At 38.9% G+C, this 23,711-nt stretch overlaps 4 protein-coding genes across 6 annotated transcripts; 2 read left to right on the top strand and 2 right to left on the bottom strand.

Annotated features, from left to right (window-relative positions):
- Window positions 1–295: 295 nt before the first annotated feature.
- On the bottom strand, window positions 296–1,939 carry LOC137720438 (chalcone isomerase-like protein 2). 2 transcript variants are annotated; one of them, XM_068459506.1, is made up of 5 exons: window positions 1,788–1,939; window positions 1,562–1,645; window positions 1,297–1,452; window positions 878–1,104; window positions 296–607 (listed from the first exon to the last, which is right to left on the bottom strand). In XM_068459506.1, the coding sequence occupies exons 1-5, from the start codon at window positions 1,879–1,881 to the stop codon at window positions 446–448; spliced, it is 723 nt and encodes a 240-aa protein (XP_068315607.1). In that variant the 5' UTR covers window positions 1,882–1,939; the 3' UTR covers window positions 296–445. The 2 variants fall into 2 exon arrangements, with proteins under 2 accessions (XP_068315607.1, XP_068315606.1); XM_068459505.1 differs by having other exon boundaries at window positions 1,782–1,936.
- A 10,192-nt stretch (window positions 1,940–12,131) lies between these two features.
- LOC137721410 (uncharacterized) lies at window positions 12,132–13,326 on the top strand. The gene has a single exon (XM_068460504.1). It carries the CDS (start codon window positions 12,365–12,367, stop codon window positions 13,082–13,084), a length of 720 nt encoding a protein of 239 aa, XP_068316605.1. The 5' UTR covers window positions 12,132–12,364; the 3' UTR covers window positions 13,085–13,326.
- Window positions 13,327–14,146: 820 nt separating this feature from the next.
- Window positions 14,147–17,499, top strand: LOC137721543 (uncharacterized). The gene is made up of 7 exons (XM_068460640.1): window positions 14,147–14,578; window positions 14,659–14,764; window positions 15,172–16,272; window positions 16,450–16,512; window positions 16,593–16,813; window positions 16,903–17,021; window positions 17,152–17,499. Exons 1-7 carry the CDS (start codon window positions 14,510–14,512, stop codon window positions 17,258–17,260), a joined length of 1,788 nt encoding a protein of 595 aa, XP_068316741.1. The 5' UTR covers window positions 14,147–14,509; the 3' UTR covers window positions 17,261–17,499.
- Window positions 17,500–17,810: 311 nt separating this feature from the next.
- Window positions 17,811–22,021, bottom strand: LOC137720447 (U-box domain-containing protein 62-like). Of its 2 annotated transcripts, none has more exons than XM_068459518.1 (8): window positions 21,086–22,021; window positions 20,643–20,949; window positions 20,470–20,551; window positions 19,307–19,364; window positions 18,688–18,776; window positions 18,484–18,579; window positions 18,329–18,399; window positions 17,811–18,210 (listed from the first exon to the last, which is right to left on the bottom strand). In XM_068459518.1, exons 1-8 carry the CDS (start codon window positions 21,564–21,566, stop codon window positions 18,087–18,089), a joined length of 1,308 nt encoding a protein of 435 aa, XP_068315619.1. In that variant the 5' UTR covers window positions 21,567–22,021; the 3' UTR covers window positions 17,811–18,086. The 2 variants fall into 2 exon arrangements, with proteins under 2 accessions (XP_068315619.1, XP_068315618.1); XM_068459517.1 differs by having other exon boundaries at window positions 20,643–20,967; window positions 21,086–22,017.
- Between the last annotated feature and the right edge of the window lie 1,690 nt (window positions 22,022–23,711).

Here is a 23,711-nt window from a genome sequence, read left to right as displayed (position 1 = left end):
GTCCATTTCCTAATCAACAATGTTATATTCATATTGTGATCATATTATTTGACCTCTATGAGCAGGATGATCAACAATGTGCTGCCAATAAGTTTTCTTGATATAATAATTCAACAGATTTTAAGAAGTTTGAGGACAGACAGGACGGATTAGTCATTTTCAACGGAAAAGAGTACGAAGACCGACGTTCTCCTTCACGAGAAACACTTATCTATACCAAATACGTCACTGTGACAGTATTTCAAACTAATAATGTATTGTCATGCATGTTGTAGAAAAGCACAAAACATTTGAATGGACAGAACTCGATATATCATTCATTTTATTACACAAAACAGAACAAGAAACCGCAGATTTTTCCCCTTCACAAACTTTCAAAAAGAGCCTTGCAATTCAAACAGTAACATCCCATAAGGTCCAAGAACTAGACATTCACTTAGTTAACTCACTTGCTCAGTTCAGCTGAGAGTGCGTTGGCCAGGGAGGAGATGGTCGAAGGAGACACCCCTCTTGTCCCACCCAAATACCATTTCTTGATGTTCTCCACCACATTTGCATTCTCCACTTTGAGTTTCGACTCTTGCTTCCCTTCGGTGCTAAACACAATCTGCATACACATAAAAGTTCAAGTACAAATTAAACAATAGCTCATAACGATGTTTGCCAAAGCTTTCAGAGTCGGGTCAGCAACTAATTAGTAATTACTAATTACTAATCAACACTTATATCGTCTTCAATGTGCATTTAAGTTTAACTGCCTATCAGCACAACGTGTGTGAGATTTCATCGCAAAATGTCTCGGTGGAGGATTTTACTTTGTTCAACAATATTCATGTTACTTTTTACTTTCTACCCTTTGATTAAGATGATTCTTTACCTCGGCCGCGGCAGAAGTTGCAGGAAAATGGAATGTGATGACGGAATCCTTCTTGAAGTACTTTGATTGGAAGAACTCAACAACTTTTTCCAAGGCCTCCTCCTCCTCTTCCTCGTATTTGTCATCAGCTGCCAATCTGTCCCTCACTGCACTCTCAAGCTGCACTCCATATTGTGACCCTTTGATCTCCTTGATCACCACAACCCTAATGAACTTCTCAACAGGGGCTACATGAACGCACAACTTGATCAAAAACTAATTGGGTTAACTTTAAATTTGGTCGATATTTTAAACTACTCTAATTTCTCAGCACGAGCTACATGAACACTACTCTGATCAACTGGCCCGACACACGTTTATCAAATTGGTATTGGGCTATTAGCCAAATGAAATATGACGGATAAAGATTGAAACTTTACCAGAAATAAGAGCATCAAAAAAGTCATCATCTTCTGCAAGTTCATCTGCCTTTTTGGCCTTCCACTGTTGAAGGTGTGAAGCAACTTCAGGGTCCAAGTAAACCCCAATTGCTGTGAACTTGATTTGAAGAAAGTGAATCTCAATGTCGGTAATTCCTGCGAAAACCCCAATTTACCCATCAGTAATTTTTCGATTTACTTTGCTAATTAAAGTTAAAACCCAGATATGTAATTAAATAGCATGTGAAAAAGATGATGACTTTACCTTGACCCAGCAGAGATAATGGCTTGGTGGTTGTGATCTGAGGAGGAAAAGGGACTTCATCCACCATTACAACTTCAGTGCCCACTGCAAAACACAAAGATTAAAACTTTAATCATGAAAAAATCCACCCAACAAAAATATAAAAAATATAAAAATAAATGGGATTATAAACATTAGGGGGTGTGATTAGCAATTTAGCAGAGAGGAAGAGAGGTATTACTCTTACTGGCTTTGTGATTTGGGGGTATGATTAGCAGGAAGCTGTGGAGAAGAAGGGAGGAGATGGGAATATTTGTCTGAAAAAACAACTGGGATTGCATGTAACCGCTGTTTGAGGGGCTATATATCTTGGGGTGTGAGATTTTCAGCTGACAATTGCCTTACTAGCAAGTGGTAGGTGGTGCTATTTTGGAGGATAGAAAGCTTGTGATCACATCTCACTTTCTCCAACTCAACTTCGCAATTGTTAAAATTACAATAACAACCCCATATTTTGATTACAAATTTCTAAATTTTGGGTCCCTAGCTTGCTGACACCTCAATTAGTAAGTTGCACAACCTAGGGTAATTATTGTATAACAGTCAGAATACTAAAACGTGGTATAGATTCGATCATATTATAACACATAAATTGTTAGCTAATAATATACCTCAAAATAAATTCGTCGGTTATACTTTGCTGCAAGATAAATTTTCGACGATCCGAGTTATTTGTAGAAATAAATAAGCATACAATGAGTTGGTAAGAGGCTTAACATTACTTGAGTAAGAACATTCATTTTTGCACCTGTTCGTAATTTGAATTTCCCTCCAGTATTATTGCTTATAAAATCAAAACAGGAATTGTGGTTAAAATTTACAAAATACAAAAGAGAGATTGTATTTGATGAGGAATGGATTGCGAGAATTCAATCCTCCCAAAATGCCAATAGAGTGTGTCACTTGGTATGCAAGGCACCAAGACAGTCACTTTTCATATTCATATTATTCTTCCAAAATTTGCTAACAAGTCCTCAATATTTATTACCTATCCTATTAAGAATTTAGTTAGGGGCATTTACGGAAAATAATAAATATTTTTATTTTAGCTGAAAATTATATTGGAGGGCCTCCAGCTACCCACGTGTGCAACAGTTCAAGTTTTGCATCGGCCGTTCCTTCTACCCACCCACCCTTATTCATCACTTCTGTTCTGTTGTCTTGTCACAAGTTATACATCAACATCGCACGGGTCCACCCTCCTAAGAACAAAAAATAAATATTAAAGAACAATTAGTTTAGCTTCAACGACTACATCAAAGTCATCGAAAAAAGTTTGAATTAAACAAGTAGGAGACTCCGTAAGGTCTTCAAAATCCATCTTGCTACTTAAATTCAACTTGGCTAACTTGTCAGTTGCAAAATTACGTTCTTTATAAACATGTTGCAAATTACAACTCTAGTACTCCAAGACAAAAGCAAGCATAAAGAGAAAGAAAAACTAACGAAAAGTCTAAAAAAACTTTAGTTTTAATGAAAAATGACAAATAAAGGTGTAGTGAATAATACTATGAAAAGTAAAAATGTGATTTTTCGTTAAAAATGAACAGTACCGGAAGTGTTTAGTTAAAACTCTTAAACCCATACTGCGACAATATTGTGGGTGGGATTTTATGGAAGCCCCATAGCATTGGGCCAATCCTTAGATCCGCCTCCACATTATTATAAGAAGCCCAATAGCATTGCCAAGGGGCGGGCCGGTACCTGGAAAAATAAAATCAGTTTGCGACTTATTAGGAATCAGGAGGAGAAGTGACAATTTTAAATACGATACATTATAGTAATTGAAATTCATCAGAATATGCACGAGTACATGCTTAACACCATCAATATTAATATTGTTTAACGTGATTTCAAATGTACATGAGCAAGCAAATGTTGTCTCCAACAATTTTTTTTGGTAGCCGACCTTGTCATATATTAACATGCACATTTTATGCTATTAAAAATCCAACGTTAACGTGATTCACTTGCAGTGTAGCGTTAAACATTTTTACCTGTTTGAGCTGCAAACGTTCGCATGGTTAATTAACCTTATATAACGAATCATGTCTTAAACAGTTTTTCATTAATTAGCTTTATATACGTTAACGTGACTTATACACGTGACACTTAAATTGTACAAGAATGTTTAATAAAAAATTTAAAAGGCATACATCATTACATGTTTAATACGAAAAATAGAGGAACAAGGTATCTAAATCTAAAAACCTCTCCAGTTTAGTTCTGGGGGGTGCATGAACGCGATCGGCCATGCATGTTATATTTGCAAATACCACTGCAGTCGTGCTTGGAGTGCCATGTTGGTATAAATAATAGTAGGTCTAATCGAATAAATAATCTATGTGCTCATAAGGTATTTGGAAGATAGCTCATGTGGTAAAAAAATTCAGATTTAAACACCTGTGGTCAAAGTCTGTTAGGATTATGCTCGAAATTAGAACTTCGGTCATTTCCTCTGTTAGTAGTTTGCACGTGGACCTCACGGGTAAGGCTAAGATGGTCATTTCATCATTTCAATTTCATCCCTTCCATTATTGATCCCCTTTTCAAAATGATGAAACGTCATTCCATTTCATCCCTCACGGCTAAGACTAATGGAAGAATGACACGTCATTCCATTTCATCCCTCACGGCTTAGACTAACGGAAGAATAACAAAAGTTTTAATTTTGGGCATAAATCCTAATAAACTTATACCAAATGGGTTTGAATCCGAATTCTTTTACCACATGAACTATTTTTCGAATACCTTATGATCACTGGACCATTTATCCGATTAGGCCAATAATAGCAATAGTAGTAATAAGGAATTAATACAAATGGTGTGGTAGATCAGAAGAAGGTTTAAATGAGGTTATATCTTTAAGAGTAGGTAGCGTGCAAAGATGGCGCTGCGCCCTCTGCGTTAAAAAGAATGACTTGTGCATGGTTGATTAGGGTTTTAGGTAGCTCACGCAGAAGGAGACTTGTATGGAAAAAAAAATTAAAAAAAAAAAATTAATGGGGGTGATTTTTGGTAATAAGTACGTAGGTTTAGTGTGACAATCAAACTTCCACCTACATTTTGCAGAGTCAGAGTTATTGTTCTCACCTCATACACCCCTCAAGTTCCTTCCCATTTTTTTCCATTTCAAGTAGAATCAACACAGCAGCAGATTTGGGTACTTGTGGAGCGATGGAGCTTCAACAATGGCTTCCACAACCTCGACTCAAAACGGTCGCATCAATGGCTGCGTCCATTCGGGTATCCTCCACTTTCTCGCTCGTGTTTTCTTCCACAAGTTTAGTTTTCTCATTGGATTTCCTTCTTGTTTTTTTCCCATTCTTCAGAAAGAAAAAAAAAAAATTCGAGTTCTAGTGGAGCTATTTTCTTACGTTTTGCGTTTTCACTTTGTATTTGCAGGGTCCCGAATGGACCCAGCACTGATGCGAACCGTGAAACGGGTTTTGACAAGAAACTCCTCCGTGCTGCGGTGAAGGAATTGCCGAAGATTCGTTTATTTTTTTTTATGTGTTTTCATTATTTTCTCATAGGAAATCGCTTTAGGATTTGGGGTTTTGTTAGAAATGTGAAAAGGATTTTACTTTCATGTTGATAAGGGAAATAATACGACAGTGAATATGGCGATTTATGGAAGAGGCTGTTATATGCTCTTGATTGAACAACTGCTTGACAAAGTAGAAGCATCTTGAAATTAGAATAAGTTGATTGCTGCTGCTTCTTCTTCTTGTAGTTTTTGTATGCTGAACTCGTTGTTTCTCCATAGGTTGGGGATCTCAGGATCATCTTCATCTATCTCTCATACGGCAAGCAGAGGGCGTCTTCCATACTGCAGCAGTTAGAAATGGAGTTAGGGCTCACTTCTTCTCGCTAGTACACGCCAGTAATTAACTCTGCCTCTATCTCCATCTCCAACTGCAGTATGGGAGACGTTTCGCTTGGAGGCTGAGAGCTAGATGAAGAAGATCCATGAGATTCCGAACCTAAAGGGAAGCAAGTTCAGCACACAAAAACAAAAGCAATCAACTTATCCTATTTTCAACATCTTCTCCTCCCACTTTTTTCAAGACGTTGTTAGATCAAGAGCGTATGAAAACCATCTTCAATAAATAACCATGGATTGACTGTCCTAATGCAAAACCCTTTTCACATTTCAAACAAAACCCAAAATCCTCACGCACTTCGCTTAGTTAAACAATTAGTACGATAACTATATGGGTATAGGAGGTCTTAGATTCGAGGCTGGATGCATTTACCAAAAAATGGAGATCCTTTTGAATAAAGGGCATACAGACTATAATCTAGAGCCTTGATTTGTTCAAGTCCTTCTCAATAGTCCATCATATGAGTCTTATTTGAGCTCGTATACACTTTACATCCACGCAATCTCTTGCAACAAAACAGATTTGTGCCTTCAGATTGTGGCGCGGCGGAGCTCCAACAATGGCTAGGTCCAAGAGCAAGAGGCAAAAAGGTTCAGCCTCTACTTTCATTTTCTCACACTTTCTCGCCTTTTCCCGCAATTTTTCTTCCATAAGTTTTGTTTTCTCACATTTGATTTCCTTCTTGTTTTTATTCAGAGATTTTTAGGAGCTGTTTTCTCAGATTTTGCACTTTCACTTGGTATTTGCAGGACACCTGAATGGACGCAGCCATCGATGCGATGCGTGAAATGGATTTTCACGACAAACTCGTTCGTGCTACGGTGAAGGAATTAACGAGTGAAGGTGGACGATTCAAATAGTGAGTTTGCCCAATAACATTTTGTTACTGAATCCAAATCTTGGGTTATCTTTTTCGTCAACAAATTCAAATAGCAGGTTTTACGAAAGAAAAAATATGGATGAATTTTTGCAACTTGGGAAGCATACAATTATAGTGACTAACCTAGATAGAGAGCGCGCATGAGCAAATAGGATATGAGTGCAAGACAACATTTTGCATAACTAGATTAGCATCAATATTGAAGCCCCTGAATTCCAACTATCCTGTCAAATTAGGACCAAGAACAAGAACATGATGGTTTTCCAAGAACAATAACATGATATTCATAATTTTCCAAGAACATTAGGATCAAGAACATTCCATGTATGGTTTTCCATGAACAAGAAGCTGACATGCATGGTTTTAGTTTCCATATACATGACCAAGTCTCTTTACCTATAAATACTAGGTCATTTTCAAATTGAATACACATCACTCATCTGGCTTTACTTTCCTCAAGAAAAGACCAAATCATGTTCGAACTAAGTTAGGCCCTTGATCAAATCTTCTTCACCAAGCTAGAGGATAATCAAATTCACATATTTTTCGACTACTTTCAAATTCAAACATGATGATGAAAGTGCTAATTGTGGGACCATAATTTTCTAGGACCATGACACGTGGCACCTTGGGTGGCAAGAAGAACCATAATGCTCATAAGCCATGTAATGTAGTCTGACATGCTAGGCATAAGTCATAAGATCTACTTGTCACCCAAGTAAAGAAACCCTAATTCAAGTCAAATAGGATATTTTGGGGATTAAGCAATGTAATCACGATCCTAGTACAATTTGACATCTTACCCAAAATTCTCTCCTAGATATTTTGGGATTACTCTCCCTACAAAGATTAATTCTCAAGATCTCTATAAATACTCTAGCCTGAGTATTTATAAAGGAACTCTTCTTTGGATATGGGAACTTTTTTGGATTCTCTAATCACTCATAACTAAGGATTCTTCATCTTCACTACAAGACTACTACACAAATATTCTCTCCATTTCTAACAAAGACTCATCTCCTTAACACCCACTCATAGGCTATTCATTAAGGATGGTTCACGATGTGCATACTTCACATTATTCGTCCTTAGAACGACACCAATGGTTTAATTCTCCTCCTTAGATATATGTAGGCAGTCTTCTCGGATTCAACCACACCTTCCATAATCAACCTCATTCTCCTTTTGCCGGATATCATAGACAATTACAATTACGACTAGATCTCGCCTCCGTCTACGGATGTGCATGAGTTTAGTTTCAACATTAGTATTTTTTAATACTAAATGTTACTAGGGTCTTAACTTCCCTCTAGTTAGGGTCGTGCTACAGACTACAACATACACAGATTTCATCACAGCTCTCTAATGTGCCCATAGATAGTACATGAATTTTCAGTAATTTGTGATGCGTCGAGGGTGGAGTATAGAGAACATTTCTTCTAAGTCCATCTTTTTAACTACAACGAAGAGTTCTTCACTATGATAATTCATGTAGTGAATGTTTACGTGGTGGGGTTCTTCGCTGAGAACCAGTATTGCGACTTCAGACACGCTTTTTCAAATGCAAATGCTTACTGAGCTTTATATTCCCTATAATGAGGAGCTTAATTTCAGTGGAAAATATTATAAACTAGAGTATGAGGCATGAACATAAAGGCTTAATCCTTAATTGGGACTTGTGCTACTATACAATGCCATTTTCCAATTGTGATTTGTGGAACGTGTTTCCACTATAGCTAGACATTTCTTTTGATCATTCAGATGATATCTGAAGTAGTAAGGCTCATTGCAATAGAGTGGCATGTTGCTTCCCACGTAGGCATGAGAACAACTTACATACTGACTATATAGTTGGTTGATGACAAAAAAAAAATAAAAATTTTGGCCGACTGCCACAAGAGATATATGGTGCAAGACCTTTTCAAACGTTCCAAAGTCTCATTCATATTAGAAATAGGGACTACCAACAATTCAAAATTTGTAGCACCCATTTTGCTAACCATATTACATGTATGATCTTATTTCTTCACATAAATATGCGATGCGGCCCAAATACTAACGAGGACTCCAAGCAAATGTGTATAGTACAAGTCATAGGATGGGTTGCCGGTTGTGATGGCAAATGCCTTGAGGCAAGTGATAACTTAACTCCTCTTATTTGTATTTGTCACGGTACAATAGCACGAAAGCCAGCCAATAGTGAACTTTCCAAACAGATGGTGCAATTAGTGTTTAAGGATAGATATTGTGTGGGCATCGGGCAGTATTATTGTTAATGTCGTGTTAATAGATTGTGAGATGCTAGGTATTGGACAATGGATGATTCACCCAATGCCTTTGGTTTTGTACGATGATTTATTAACACAATATTGACGATGTTACTACGCGATGCTCATATAATCTCTCTCCTTCCACATTATTTCACCATACGTTTGGAAGGTCCATTGTTGGTTAGGTTTCGTGTTATTGCATTGCGACAAATACAAATAGGGGAAGTCAAGTTATCATTGGCCTCAAGACATTTGCCATCAAAACCAGCCATCCATCCTGTTACTTTTGTCATACATATTTGCTTGGAGTCCTCATTAGTATTTGGGCCGCATCACGGATTTTTACGTGGAGTAATAAAGGCCAGACATGTAATAAGGTTAGGTGAATGGCAGCTACCCATTTCGACATACTGGTAGCCTCTATTTCTAATTTGAATAGGGTTTTGTAACGTTCCAAATGGTCATGCACCATGTATCTCTCGAGATAGCCGTCCTTAATTTTGTTAGACATCAACCGACAAAATAGTTAGTACGTAAGTTGTTCTCGTGTCTATGTGAGAAGCGATATGACGCTTCATTGCACTAAGTCTTACCTCTTTGGATATCATTTGAATGGTCAAAAGAAGTGATTTGGCTATAAAGGAAACACGGTTCATAAAGCACAATTGGGAAATGGCATTATTTAACGGCGCATGTCCTAATTCAAGATTAAGCTTTTTTACTCTCGCCTCATGCTCTTGTTCATCATACATGTCACCAAAATTAAGCTCCTTAGTGTAGGGAAATAAAGCTTGGTAAGCATTTACATTTGAAAAAGCGCCTCCTAAATGGCGATATCGGTTGTTAGCAAAGAATCCCTCTACATAAACATTCGCTACATTAATTATCATAGTGATGAACTCTTCGTTATAGTTGAAAAGCTGGACTTGGAATAAGCGTTCTTGACATTCCACCCTCGACGCTTCACAAAGCACCGGAAATTCATGTATTATGGGCGCATTAGGACCAAGCACCGCATCAGAGAGCTCTGATGAAATCTACGCAAGCTGCAGCTTGCAGCACGGTCGTCTCCAACTAGATGGAACTTGAGACCTAACATTTAGTATAAAAAATACTAATGTTTGAATTTGAATGTGGTAGAAAAGTATGTGAAATTGATTGTTGAAGAATATTTGGTCAAAGGTCTTACTTAGTCTCACTGGTCTGATACTGATGTCATATCAATTTCAAAATGGCTTAGTATTTATAGTTAAAGAGACTTAATCATGTATATAGAACTAAATCGATGCATGTCATGTTCTTGTTCCTAATTTGCTACTACAGTTGGAATTCAGGCTTCATTGATGTTAATCTAGTTATGCAAAAAGTTTTCTTGTACTCATATCCAATTTGTTCACTCGCGCTCTCTCTTTCTCGATGAACCAGAAGCAGTACTATCATCATCGATATCAGCCTGCACTATCTCTGCCACAACTTCCTCCCTATCGCCGCCTACCATAGGTTCCACCTCATTTTGCACTTAATCAGAATGAATTTTAGGTTCTTGAAGTGCTTTGTCTGGTTCAACTGAATTGTGCACCGTGGATTGTGGACATGGATACGTTGAGACTGTCAGCATAGATGTCACCAATAGATTCTACAAGCAAGAAAACGCTAGTTGTAATGCTACGAATCAAAAGTTCTAAGAAAATTAATATGCAAGTTGTAGCTTTTATATACTTAAATATTAGTTTCAGAAAATGTAGGACAAATTTGACGGAGGATGGAGCTGATGTTATTTTAGATTAACTCTTCCGCGTTTAAGATAACACCAACTCTGTTCAGTGGGACAATTTTAGGAAACATTTGTAATGAAAACCCCTAATTTTATATTTCAATATCATGTTACAAGTTATTTGGAACTTCATATGGTTCAATAATGTTCTCATATGTGATTTTTATAAACTATTTTTAGCTTCTCTTGTACTCCTATTTATTTATGGGTATCAAATTGAATAAATCAAACATAAATTACAAGCATAATTAATTAAATAAAAGTGTGTGAGAAAATTTTAAAAAAAATGTTATCATTTTTGTTCCACACACACACCATGGAAAATGATCATCTCCGGATTACTTTTATCAAATCCATTAAATCAATCAATCCGGATCCTTAAAATTTGATTCAAGAGCTACAAATAGGGGGCCTTTTACAAGTTTCAAGAGTTCGGATTAGGTAATTGGATGGATTTGGTAGAAGGGATCCCGAAGTGGATCCCTTTCCATACACCATAATCTGGAGCTTTGATTTGTTCAAGGTCTTCCTCAATAGACCATCATATGGGTCTTATCTGTGGGGGGTATGCGTCTTATTTGAGGGGATTGACCAAGTTCCTTGATACAACCACCCACATGCAGGATGCAGCCTTCTTTCGAGTTTCATGTTTCAAATACTCAATATTTGAGTACTGTTTTTTTATCATGCTTTTCTTGTGTTGTGATTATTTGATATATTAACTTTCTTTTTTCTTTTTATTTTATTTTTTGTTTTGTTCCAATAGTACATAGGACCTTCCATATGTCATATCCAAAAATGAAAGATATTAAAAGAGTTAACATAAAATAATGATACACTAACTTCTCATACCTTGCTATTTTCGCAATCCAAAAACTTCCAACCTACGTTATATATCGATAAAATTCAATTATAATTCAACAAAAGACAGCAAATATATCGATAATATAACGAGAAATTTTTCATTATGACGGGAACATGAATGGTACACCACATGTTTTTATGTAAGTGGTGGGAAAATTTATTTTTTAAGTTATTAACTTTTTAACACACATATTCTATTATTTGTATAATAACACATGATACATCATCTCGTATGCCAATCATACTGAAAAATCTCTCGTAGCATCACGTTACAAATACAAAAATGGGCCATAGAATGAGTCGGGGTTGTACAGTTTAAAGCCAATGGAGAAAAAGAGAGGCTATGATGATGTGATGTGGGTGCCTGCTGACTACAATCGCATACACTTCACATCCACTCAATCTCTTGCAACAAAACAGACGCCGAAATTCCAGGTGGATTTACTCTGTCTACGTGGATATATAAATCCTAACGGCTCTGCTAACGTGTCAATTCTCTCTAGATTCATTGGTCGAGCTTTCCACGGAGCGGTCCGGGCTGTGCCAGCGTCCGCGCTGCTTGCAATTTCCACGAGTCAGCACGTGCCACGTCCTCCCATCGCCAAATGGGACCCATCCTTCCCCCTCCATTATTTCAAATCCCACTCAATCCATAACTAAAATGTGCACGCCACGATTTAAAAACTCCAACACCCTTGATCTGACCAGAAGTCATCACCACCAACGGTCCGGATCAAAAGATCATGTTCCACGCCAAGGATTTATACTCCCGGTCCACGTGTACCGCGTGGGGACGAAGCATCCGAACACGCGCTGCCTCGTGCCGTCTGCCTTTATTAACTGACTCTTTGAATTCTAACCGGTCTCGGAAACGAGAAAAACAGCAGTCAGTTTTGGATTCGGAATCCAACTCCGTCACTCTTCGCCGTCTATTTAACAGAAACAGCTCCTGCTTCCACCACAAAATCCTGACTCAGATTCAAAGACGTCCGCGGCAAGAAAACGTTTCCAAAGACGTCCGCGGCAAGAAAACGTTTCCAGAAAACGCTGATAGTTGTTTGGACGACGACGTTTTCTCTGCGATTGCGAATGGCGTCGCTGGGAGTCCAGTTCGGAGGGAATAACAACGCCGTTCTTGATCACCGCCGTCAGAACAGTCTTTGCATCTGCAGTCCTTCCAAACAGAGTGTTTCGATGATACGTGGATCCGGGGGCAAAAGAGGAAGTGAGGTACTGGCGATGGCGGGGGCGGGATTGGAGGCGGTGGGGCGGGAAAGGCGACAAGGCGGTGGGAGCGACGCGGCAGCGGCGGCGTATGAGAAGTTGGACGAGTGGATGAGGGAGTCGGTTGTGGAGATTGTCAAGAATCTCCGGGAAGCACCGCTGTTGGTTAACGTGTACGGGAGAAGCACGGATGGGAGGCCGAGGCTGGAGACGGAGAAGCGGGTGGAGGAGGAGAATTGGGACGGGCTCAGACGGAAATGGGAGACGGGAGTGGCGCCGTTCCCGGACGGCGTTATCTTTGTGGAAGAATTAGATGATGATAACGGTGACGGAGAGGGCATCGGTAACAATGAGGGAGGGGATGCGATCACGAGGGCGTGGGGGTTAGTGGTGCAGGGGAGGGGGGAGGAGAGTGCGCCCGCCTGTTACTTGTTGAAGACGAGTAAAGTGGATAGCGGGCCGGGTTTCGGGCTGGGAATGGGTTTGGGTTGCACTCATTTCTGTTTGGTTCGGGTCAGCAGTTTCAGGGAGAAGGCCCAGTCGCAGCTCAAGAATTGTTGGTTATTGCAGGCCCAGGCCCAGTGAAACTAATTCCCATTCCATTCCAACACAATTGTAAATTAATACCAAATTGATTGATCTCTCCAGAAGAAAACAAAAATGTAAAAAAAGGGAGATGAATTGATGTTAAGTTGAATGATTTAGTTCATGATGATTATGATATACCAAGAAGAAAGCAATTTACTAGAAAGGTAGAAACTCATTTCCTTTAATTTTTGTTTGTTTGATTATTTAATTATATTCGAACGTAGGGGTGTATGCAATTGAGATTTAGGTTTTTCGCATTAGATTTTGCGGTTAAAATATATGGGGATCTTTTCCATAAAAAAGGTTGATGAATACACAATTAGAGATAAGATTTTAGGGCAGTTCCATTCACTCTTTTTTACCTCCACATACGCTTGTTAATTTTTATTTTCATTGATGTTCTTCAATATATTTGATATGATATCCGGATATTGAAAATCTTGTTAAATTTTGTCTATTGATATTCTTCGATTTGATGGCTGAAAAATGAAAATTATGTGTAAGAGAGTAAAAATGGATGTGTAAATAACACACCCTGAGATTTTAGTGTGATGTGAGATAAAGTCCTAATTATTACAAACCCATGATCCCAGCACAAAATTAGATGGGTAATAATTTTGAGTGAGGATTGCCGCCGGATTATCTTTGTGAGAATTCCAGAGATGCTCAAATTATATTTATTTATCGTGCATCGTATGATCAGAAATCATTGTAAATTTTTTTTATTTAAAAGTGAATATAACAGTAATTGATGAAAACTGATCGTACGATGTATGATAAATAAATATAATTTGAAGATCTCCGGAATCCTCACAAAAAAAAACCCGACGAGGATCCTCTCTTGATAATTTTGACCACTTATAACCTATCCATGCAACCAAACAATCCCCTAATAAGGAACGCGTGGGAAAAGGAAAAGCATGACGTTTCCCCCTTTGGGCCCAAGCCAATCAAAAACCCCTCCATCCCAAAACCTGGTTTGAATTTGAAAACTCCCCACGTTGTTTGCCGTTGTTTAATCTTAAAAGATTTCTCCCAAATCACAATTTCAAACGAACAACGTTTGTAACTCAGTAGCGAGAGAGTGCGCGCTCTTCTCTTTTCTCCTGCAAAAATTCAAATTTTATAATCTCGAAATCGAAATAATAATAAAAATGTCCGACGGAGATCTGCCCTCCTGCGCGCCCCCAATCAAAAACCGTAACCCCAGCAAACCCACCTCCCTCCCAATCGAAATCTCCGACCTCACGCTTCCCATTTCTTGATTTCTCCTCGGAAGAACGAAGACTCGTCGTTTTGTGACAAACCCTTTTCGTTTCCAGGTGGAAAGTTTTCAAATTTTCGCGCCCATTTGGTACGTTTAGTGGTTTTTGCAGAAGGGTCGCTCTGAAAGTTTCGTTTTTTCAATTGGGTTCGAAGGTTATGGAGAATCGATGTGATTCGGGGAGAGTTTCCGACGGGGCAGTCCCGATGCATAGATTCGATTCAAAGGTGCGTTTTTTTTTTCCTGCGCTTGGTTCAAATTTATGGCATTTGTGTTCTGGGTTTTGATTCATTTTATTGGGTTTTAGATTGCTGGGGAGAAGCGAATCAGTACTGAGATGGGACGAGAACGTGAGCTGGGACCTCGCAAACGGGCGAAAATGCGAGATCTTAAGACGTTGTGCCGGTCCGAAGGTAATTTATCTTAAATTTTAGAAATTTCTTGTTGCTGTATTGATTCTATTGGTATGGAATGTTGTCTCCCTTTTCAGGAATGATTTTTCAATTATTTGGCGCTTAAAGTGTTGATTTTTAAACCTATTAAATTTTAATGTTTCATGTGCTTTTATCGTGCTATAGAAATTGTTCAATTACAAGTACTTGTGCAAATTGCACTCAGTTTACAGGTCAGAGTTTAATGCATTTGAAACCCCCTGAAAAGTTATGATTTATCTGAGACTTTGTCCAAGATTTTAAGTAGTAAGTAGGTTCATGGGATTTGCAATTGAGTTGTGTTTGAAAATCATTAACGAGGTTGTTTTTGGTTTGCAATTTGGAGTGGCTTGGGGTTCACTGCTTAACTCCTACTCTTTATGCCACAGGAATTCAGACCGATAATCCAACATCGTTGAAAAACAAGGAATCAAGTGATCAATTTCAATCTGGCGATGATGAGATGTCTCAAGTTACTGAGGTGCCTATAACTTTGGGTGTAGATGCTTCCCAAGCTGGAAAGTCTTGGAGAAATACATTGTCAGTACCAGTCAATCATGCTTCTAGACTAGATCTGACTACTGGTGCGTGCATTGGCAAAACTACGGTTCTAAACAACAGTCAGCAATGCACCGAGAGTTTTGAGATCACCTTGCTTAGGGATCAGAGTAAATGTGAAAAGGCGAAAGGCATTGGATTGGATCTCAATGCAGCAGATGTTTCTACTTCAGAAAAACAAGATCCATTTTATCCTTATAAAAGCACCAATTCCTTGAAGCCAAGAGCTGCCTCTGATTGTGGGAGTTGCACTGGCCCACTGGAAGAGAAAGATCCAATGAAAGTATGGAAGGAGATGAAGCAAAATGGTTTCCTATCATCCACTCATGGAGGCATACCGGTGCCAAAACCACATCCCAAGAAGACTAAAAATGACGAGGTCAAGAAAAAGATGGAACGCACAAAGAGGGAACAAGTGGACAGGTTCGCGAAGGTTGCTGCTCCAAGTGGACTGCTCAATGAACTGAACCCTGGGATTATCAACCATGTCAGGAACAGAAAACAGGTCCGTTCAATAATAGAGTCCCTTGTAAAATTAGAAAGACTTGAAAATGACCGCCTGGGAAACAAGCAAACAACGCATCCAAAGAGTGGAACTTTTGAAATTGGGAACAGGCAGGACATTGGAAATATGAATGACTCTGCAATTCATCTCTATCATGAAAATCGGCCTCCAAATACCGTCTGTCATGACTGGCAGACAAGAGGGCTGTCTATATTGATGAACAAATCTTCTTTGATTCCAGTAGACAAAGGTGGAGATGTTGAACGAACCACAGCAAAGAGGTTTAGTGGTAAAAGTCTTGAATCGCACTCCATCCCTGAAAGAGAGGAAGATTCGCTAGCATTGAAGTTGTCATCATCAATGCAGGCGCCTGAGGATGACAGCCCTTTGTCTAGTGAGGAAACATCATCCTATCTCTCTATCAAAGGTCATTTTATTTCTTCATTTTTTTGATCTTAAATGTTCAGTAATTTAGGTGTACTTTATTAATGCATGAAAGTGGTATAAGTTAGTGGTTAAGTGATGGTTAGGGAAGATCATACATGAATACACTGTTGAAAAAGGTTGAATGTGATATCTGATATAAGTTTTCATTCTTTTGCAGCTGCTACCATTGCTTCTCAATGGTTGGAACTTATTCTTCTGGACGTCAAAGGACGTCTTGAAGGTAATGCTCTATCTCTTATATCACTAGGGGATCTCGTTGATGGAGCATATTCTTATCTGTTCTTTATTATGCAACTGCAGCATTGCGGCGCAGTAGGAAGAGAGTTCGAGATGTAATAACTACAGATTTGCCATCTTTGCTGGCAAAAGAATTTTCACCAGATCAGGAGAATAATTCTCAGATCATGAAAACTTCCGCCCATGGATTTTCTAGATGTGCTATTGCAGATATGCATAGAGCGAGGTGGATTCCGCTGTTTGAACAAATGGACAAAGCACTTTCTGAGGAAGAGGAACAACTTGTGAGTGCTCGAAAAGAAACCTTGAATTCATTTCATAGCTTGTTTATTGCATGCATTTCCTTACAGAACATACTGGTAATAAATTTCAGGAAACTTGGTCGAACCAAGTAAAAGAAATGCAGCTTCACTGTGACCAGGGCTTGCAACTAGTCCAATGGAATGCTGCTTCCGGCATTCAACATTTCGGAACATCAGAAAATGATGCCAGGTAAACTTTTGCTTTCATAAATCTAAGCAGAATTCTTCTCAAAAATTGCTTAGAGTCAGATTGTAATTCAATTTTTTCAACTAAAGCAAATGCTGTAATCTTATCATATTTCTTTTTGTTTGTCTTGCAGACCACTGATGTTGGATAACTCAGAAAAGGCATTAACTGTTAGGGCTGCTGCAGCTTCAATTTACTCGACGTGCAACTTCCTGTTGTCGACAAACATGCCGTGTTTCTGATCTTGTTCAGGACTGCAGTCCTTCCTTCAATCTTTGTCTAATTAAGTAGATTAGGTTCTTGAGGCTATGTTCATTAAGTGTTTGAGTCTGTAACATTAACATGTAATCTGCTGGCTTTTTTCTTGAGATTTATCACTTTGATTTTGGCTAACAATGAGTTGTCGATTCTCAGCATCTTTTGAACATTTGAATGCTAAATCCGTTTGGAACATTTGGCGGTTTTATTAGATAACAATGAAGTGACGACAAGTAAGTTTCTGTCTACATGTTCTTGTTTTATTGGCACGGGACGCCACTTGACTATGTTCACGTGCTATGTAAGTTCTCAATTGGAGGGAGTGGCTTCGCAGACACGTTAATTGATCAAGAAAAGAGTTAAACTTGGTTGTTGTGGAACGAGCAAAAACAAAAAGAAATGCCTTGTTTTGAACAAAACGTCAAATTTCAAATTAGCCAAATTAACGATTTTCCTGACCAATTTGACGAAATGAGATCACATTAAACACAAAATGAAAAGCGAAGTGTGACTTTCGGCAAGATGCAAGGGGCATATAAGCAAAGAATGGAATATCAACCTTCAAAGGTTTACACAGGATTCAAATACAACATTGCTCAACATAAAGACGTATAAATACATAATTTTGTACAATCTAAACTCACATTTGTAGGGGCTTTCGTCGAAGAAGTTGTGACATGGCTTCTATAATTTACAACGCGGAATATCACCATGTTTGCTCGTGATAAAATACAACTTAAACAGAGGCAGAAACTTCTTAAACAACCAAGTTAGTTATAGCGTGGCATACTGCCGACGAAGTAGTATGGCCTACAGCCAGTTAGGTGCCATCTTGCTTGACATTGGCTTGGACGTTGGGTCGTCGGCTACCTTGGCAAGGGAGCGATACTGCAATTTCACGCTCTCTGCGTTATCCAACGTCTTTACCACATACCTGTTGAAGCAATTTGTATACATTAAAACAAATCTAAGCCGGCACCTCATTTGACAAAGGCATGTAAGGCAAGCAATATTTATCATTAAGGTGGAATAAAACTAGAAATATGACTAACCATCCGTTTAAGCATTGGGTTGTCACAACAGCCTCGCGTCCGACGAAGCGTTGTGGTGTCCTCTTGTTCCCCTGTGACAATATCACTCCAATTATTGGTTCGAACAAACAATGGAACAAGAACGAGAGCCAAGATTGGGACTTTAGTCTGCTAACCTTTATAATAACTCTGTCAGTCACAGCGAACGGAAACTGAACACCTCTACCCCTTGGAGAATCCATGAAAACTAAATCACCACCACCACCCTTTTCCTACATGAGAAAATAAAGGACTTAGTTTCGAGGTTTTGATAATCTTTTCCTCAGTTTTTTTTTAAACCTAATGATGCAACCGTTTCTGAATCATGAAAAAAGACAAACCTGGTCAAACCTTTCTCTTCTTCTTTTGGATGAGCGATAAAACTGTAACTCTTCTTCCCGACGGAATGCCTGCACAGCAGCTCGAAGAGCTGCACGTGTGAGACAAAACTGTTATACTAGAATGATTTCTAAAACAAATAAATGTTGTACAGTTTGTCATCTGACAGTTATTCTTTCATCCTTTTTCTTCGTCTATAGGATCCCCAAAACCTGATCTTTCCACTTAAAACGTCAATGTTTTTCTTTTTCTAAGACACTTGATGATCCCTAGGTATTTTACTCCAACGTTTCTGATTCCATCTCTCTCTTTGAGATTTCAATTTTTCCACATTTTTCCTACACTGGAGTTTTACTAAATGATGTTTACGTCAGAGAATATTACACCATGGATTCCTAGCGCGTTAACATTAATTCCTTTTTTTCAGGCTACTGATGCTACTTTGGCATGGAGAAGTTCAGCATGTAACAAACAAAACCAAGAAATCGGGAAATGATGTGCCGCCTGTTCCATTACATTGACGATGTGCAAGCAGTATAATTTCAGTTACAGTTCGTCAGAAAGAGATATATTTTGACATGGTAAGGGATTATAAACCATCAATGACAAACTTTTACTTACAAAGATTTGGAGCAATTAAGTCTTCTGAAATTGACTGAGAACAGGTGTAGCAAGCTTTCTGGAAATTATGAAAGAAAATAAAACTTCAATTTGACAATCAAAACGAAACAAAAATTTGCAAGTGATAGGGCAAAACTTTTTATTGGTTCATAGAATCCCACATGCATGTACCAGATATACTTTGCAAGCAAAAGGTTCAAAATAGTGAATGCAAAAACATATGATTACAGTGGTGGATCTAGGAAATAATGTTAGAATAGTGCGCGCAGCGCGCAAATTTTTTTTTACCAGAAATAGCATGCATATTGCCATTTTATCGAGTCTTGGTAGGCAAGTCATTTGGAAAGGCATACTGCAAACCTGTTAATGCTCATTTGCGAGGGTAACTAACATGTTCCAAGACTGCTTCCATAAGAATGATTAACAAAGAAACACACTTATCTTGAACACACTAACAATGTTTGATATCATTTCATCCCATTAATATGTTTGTGGATGCTTTGTTATTCACTGAGATCACCAATTCATTCACTCTTCTTTCAAACATTTTATCAAACAGTTGGAGGGCATGTATGAAGCCAACTCTAATATTCAAAAGGGCAGCACCCAAGGTATCCATGGACATTCACCGAAGTTCAGAGGGTCAGCACCCAAGGTATCCATGGATGCTCATTGAAGTTCGGGGGGTCAGCTGACTCCCCCTGCCCCTCAATGCATCCTCCACTGTATGATTATGAAGCCACACCATTTAATCACTGTATGATTATGATTATGCATCCTCCACGGAAAACAGTTAATGACATGCATATATGATAACAAGTTGACACCCTGAAGAAAGGGAAACAATCAAAGCAACGACAATACTGTGGGCCGTGACTATCTTTGTTTCAAAGTTTAACCCGAGATTGTAATTATGCATGTTATTAGATTTGATGTAGAACCATATGCACATACACAGCCAAAATACAGCAGAGAACACATGTTAGCTTGTGGTCTAGCTTTAGAGGTTGTGAGGAAAGTTAAAATTCCTAGGAAGAAAGCAATGATGTTTGAGAAATATATATGTTTTTTTGTGTAGGATCGTCCAAATATTGTCAAAGCAAACAGAAACGATCACATCTATATACGAGAGAAAAATGTGTGTCCTACTCTGAGGAACTCACCATTCTAATAACATGCTGAATTCCACCACCTCCAAAGGAATGTCCACAAGGCAATATCATTGCGTCGTCCATCAGAAATCCCCTGAAATTCAACACACCTCAAAGACTCAGTCACAAATTCTAAAACTCAATGAATCAAATGCAAAACCAGTATATGAAAAAACAAAACTCACGTCACAGGATCAGAGAGAATGGCCCTCAAAGATTCTCCAGAATCGCTCGAGTACATAACATCCTTTCTTCCACTAAGACCACAACCATTTTCCACAACCAAATCCTTCGGAGCAGAACCAGACCCGTCAGAGCCCTGCAAATACTGCGAATAATACATGTCGCCATCCGGTTCAGCAACCGTGACGGCATTGTGGTAATTCCCCAGTCTTCCTTGCTGCGCATTACTACTGGGACTAGCCCTTGTGTTGTTATTCACTGTTTGCTGTCCAGCACTATGTTCTTTCACCAACACTTCTCTACTTGATCCTACTATCACAGTCCCACCTTAAAATTAACAGAAAAAACAAAAAACAACATTCCAAAAATCAAACATTCGACAAAGGTTTCCAAAATTAGAAACTAATTTATGAAACGATCAAAACTTTACACAAAAATCTCTTACCAAAAGAAGAAAGGTGCTGCTGCTGATGATGCTTAACCTTCCCATTTCCCATTTTGTCCTCCCCATGACTCCCATTATTACCGGCAATGCCCTTGTTTCTGCTCTCCACTCCGACAAGCCCGCCATCACCTTCATCTTCGTCGTCCACATCATCGTCGTCCTCGTCCTCGTCATCGTCGTCCTCGTCCGATCCCTCGCCACTCGGCGTCGTATCAGCTCCGTTCGAGTTCCAGTTTCGCGGCTCGGGCGGGTCCCGCCGATCCAAGTTCTCGCTATACATGCTCCGCCGGAAGTCCGAGCTCTGTGGCGCGAAGAACCGGTCGTCGATGAACCCGGTGAGCTCGCGGGTCTTGGGACCCGTGTCCCCGACCCGGCGCTGCGGTGGAGCTCCGCAATTGAATCGCAAGTTCTCGTCTTGGAACACGATTGGAGAGTTGAGCCCGTTCTGGGTCGAAACCAGGCCCAATTCTTCGGAGGACATCCTTGGGGTTGGGGGGAATTGGGGAATTGGGGAACTGGAAACCCTAATTTGGGGAATTGGGCATGATTTGGGGACTGAAATTAGGGGAAATTCAGCTGCTTTTGGAGGGTTTGGGGAAAGTGAATTAGGGTTTTAGGAGAGTGATTTGGGTGGGAAAAAGACACTCCAGAGAGTGTTTACTTTGCTCACTTACATGGAATTTAGGGGGAAAGTGAAAAAGTGGAAAGGTTCTAAGATTTGGGGAGCTCAGGTGGAAATTAGGAAAGATGAAGGACTTAAAGCTCAAAATTTTAATTGTAATTAGGAACACAGTAAAATTGGGAAATTACAAAATCATATGAATTTTCTTCAGAATTAGAACTCTCCTTCTTGGAGATGGTTAAGCATTTGGAGCAGCTGGCCATGTCATCTTGGAACAATGTCGAATGAATGAGGTGGCAATGGTGTTTGTGTTATGAGACAACAAAGGACAGAGCTTTGGAGGGACTAAAGACATTGACGAGGATTGAGGAAGATGGAGAAGACAAGGAAACCGACACACATACAAACCAAAACAAGTACATAAAATCCACATTGACATTGACGTTGACACTGAAATGAATGAGCTGGAAAGTTCTTAGATGTTACGGGGTTATATTTCACTCTCTCTATCTCTTTCATTACGTGAATTTAACGAATGAGCGTTTTATGATTTTCATTTTTTATTTCCTTCGAATGTGGTAAGTTATGAGTATTTTGCAAGTTTGAGGTAAGGGGTTTAAGTTTTTAGAACCAGTTCTGGTAAAGGTGAAAAGAAATGCAACCGCTTTTGGAGTTAATTTGTGGTTTTACTGTGGTTCTGTTTGCTGCAATTTAACCTTAGTTTCAATGGTCAAATATGTGTCAATTTTCCCCATCAGTGACTCCACAATCTCTTTATTCTTCGACGTGGGATGAGACAGTTCTTCACATCCTCACATTGGTTTCTCTTCATTTATCGGGAATGATCGGATTTTTATCGTGTGTGAAAGATGAGCGCAATGCATGCTCGTTTACAAGTTACTAGATCAAACCAAACCAGCTGATTAGCCAAATTACAAAAAAAAAAAAAAAAAAAAAAATGATGAAAATCGTTCGAGAATCAAAGATCAGCTGGAGGCAATCCTGTAAGTGAAAGTTTGCTTCAACTACATTTCCAATGTTTATTCTCAAATTGTTGTGTTGCCTCTAAACTCCATCGCGAAAGCGATCATTTGAATGTTTATGAATGGTTTGTGTGTAGAGTAATCATGATGTTCTTTTCGGATTTAGTTTTCCTAACAAGACACATTCAGGATCAGATTAGTTTGGTACATGTTCTTGTAAACTGATCACTCTCTTTAACTGATAACCTTCATGATCTTGGTGAAAATATGGCTTGAATTCTTAGGCGATCTCCAACCGACTTGGTCAAAGGGTCATAGGGTTAAAAATAGTTTTAAATGACATGAAAGTCGTGTCCAACCGAGGGCTAGAGCAAAAGACTTGTGGGCCCCACCAGGCCTAAACCCTCAGGCTAATGGGCTAGCCATTTCCAGATAGCCAGCCAACCAGCCCTCCCAAGAATGTCTAGCTTGACATTTTGTCAACCCTCCAGCTCCAAAATGTCAAGCTTGACATTTTGCCAACCCTCCAACTCAGCTCATTTGAATGTCAACGACTATCTGACATCAGCATGACGCCAGCTAACAACGACTAGCTAATGTCATGTTGCCGTCAGGTTACCGTTGGAATTTGATTTTTTTTTTTTGGACGAATTTAAAAAAAAATCTATTGTTTTCCGTATAAATACCTACACCATTCCTACAACATTGAAAGTTGAAGATAAGAAATACCACGTAGATAAGAATCATATCTAAAATTTGCACAACCAATTACATCTCAACACGTGGCACTCAAAATCCTATCCGAAAAATTATTAAGATTACATAAGGATAAGAAATCTGGAGAGTTACTCGCTTTAGCGACACGTGTCACTTGAAATTCTATCCGAAAAATTGTTGAGATTTCATAAAGATAAGAAATCTAGAGAGTTGCTCACGTGAGAGACACGTGTTACTCGAAATCCTATTCAAAAAATTATTTAGATTATATAAAGATAAGAAATCCGAAGGCTTATACATTTGG

This window comes from Pyrus communis, chromosome 16 (genome assembly GCF_963583255.1).
Source record: "Pyrus communis chromosome 16, drPyrComm1.1, whole genome shotgun sequence".
NCBI lineage: Eukaryota > Viridiplantae > Streptophyta > Magnoliopsida > Rosales > Rosaceae > Pyrus > Pyrus communis.
This window is presented reverse-complemented; position numbering and strand designations above follow the sequence as displayed.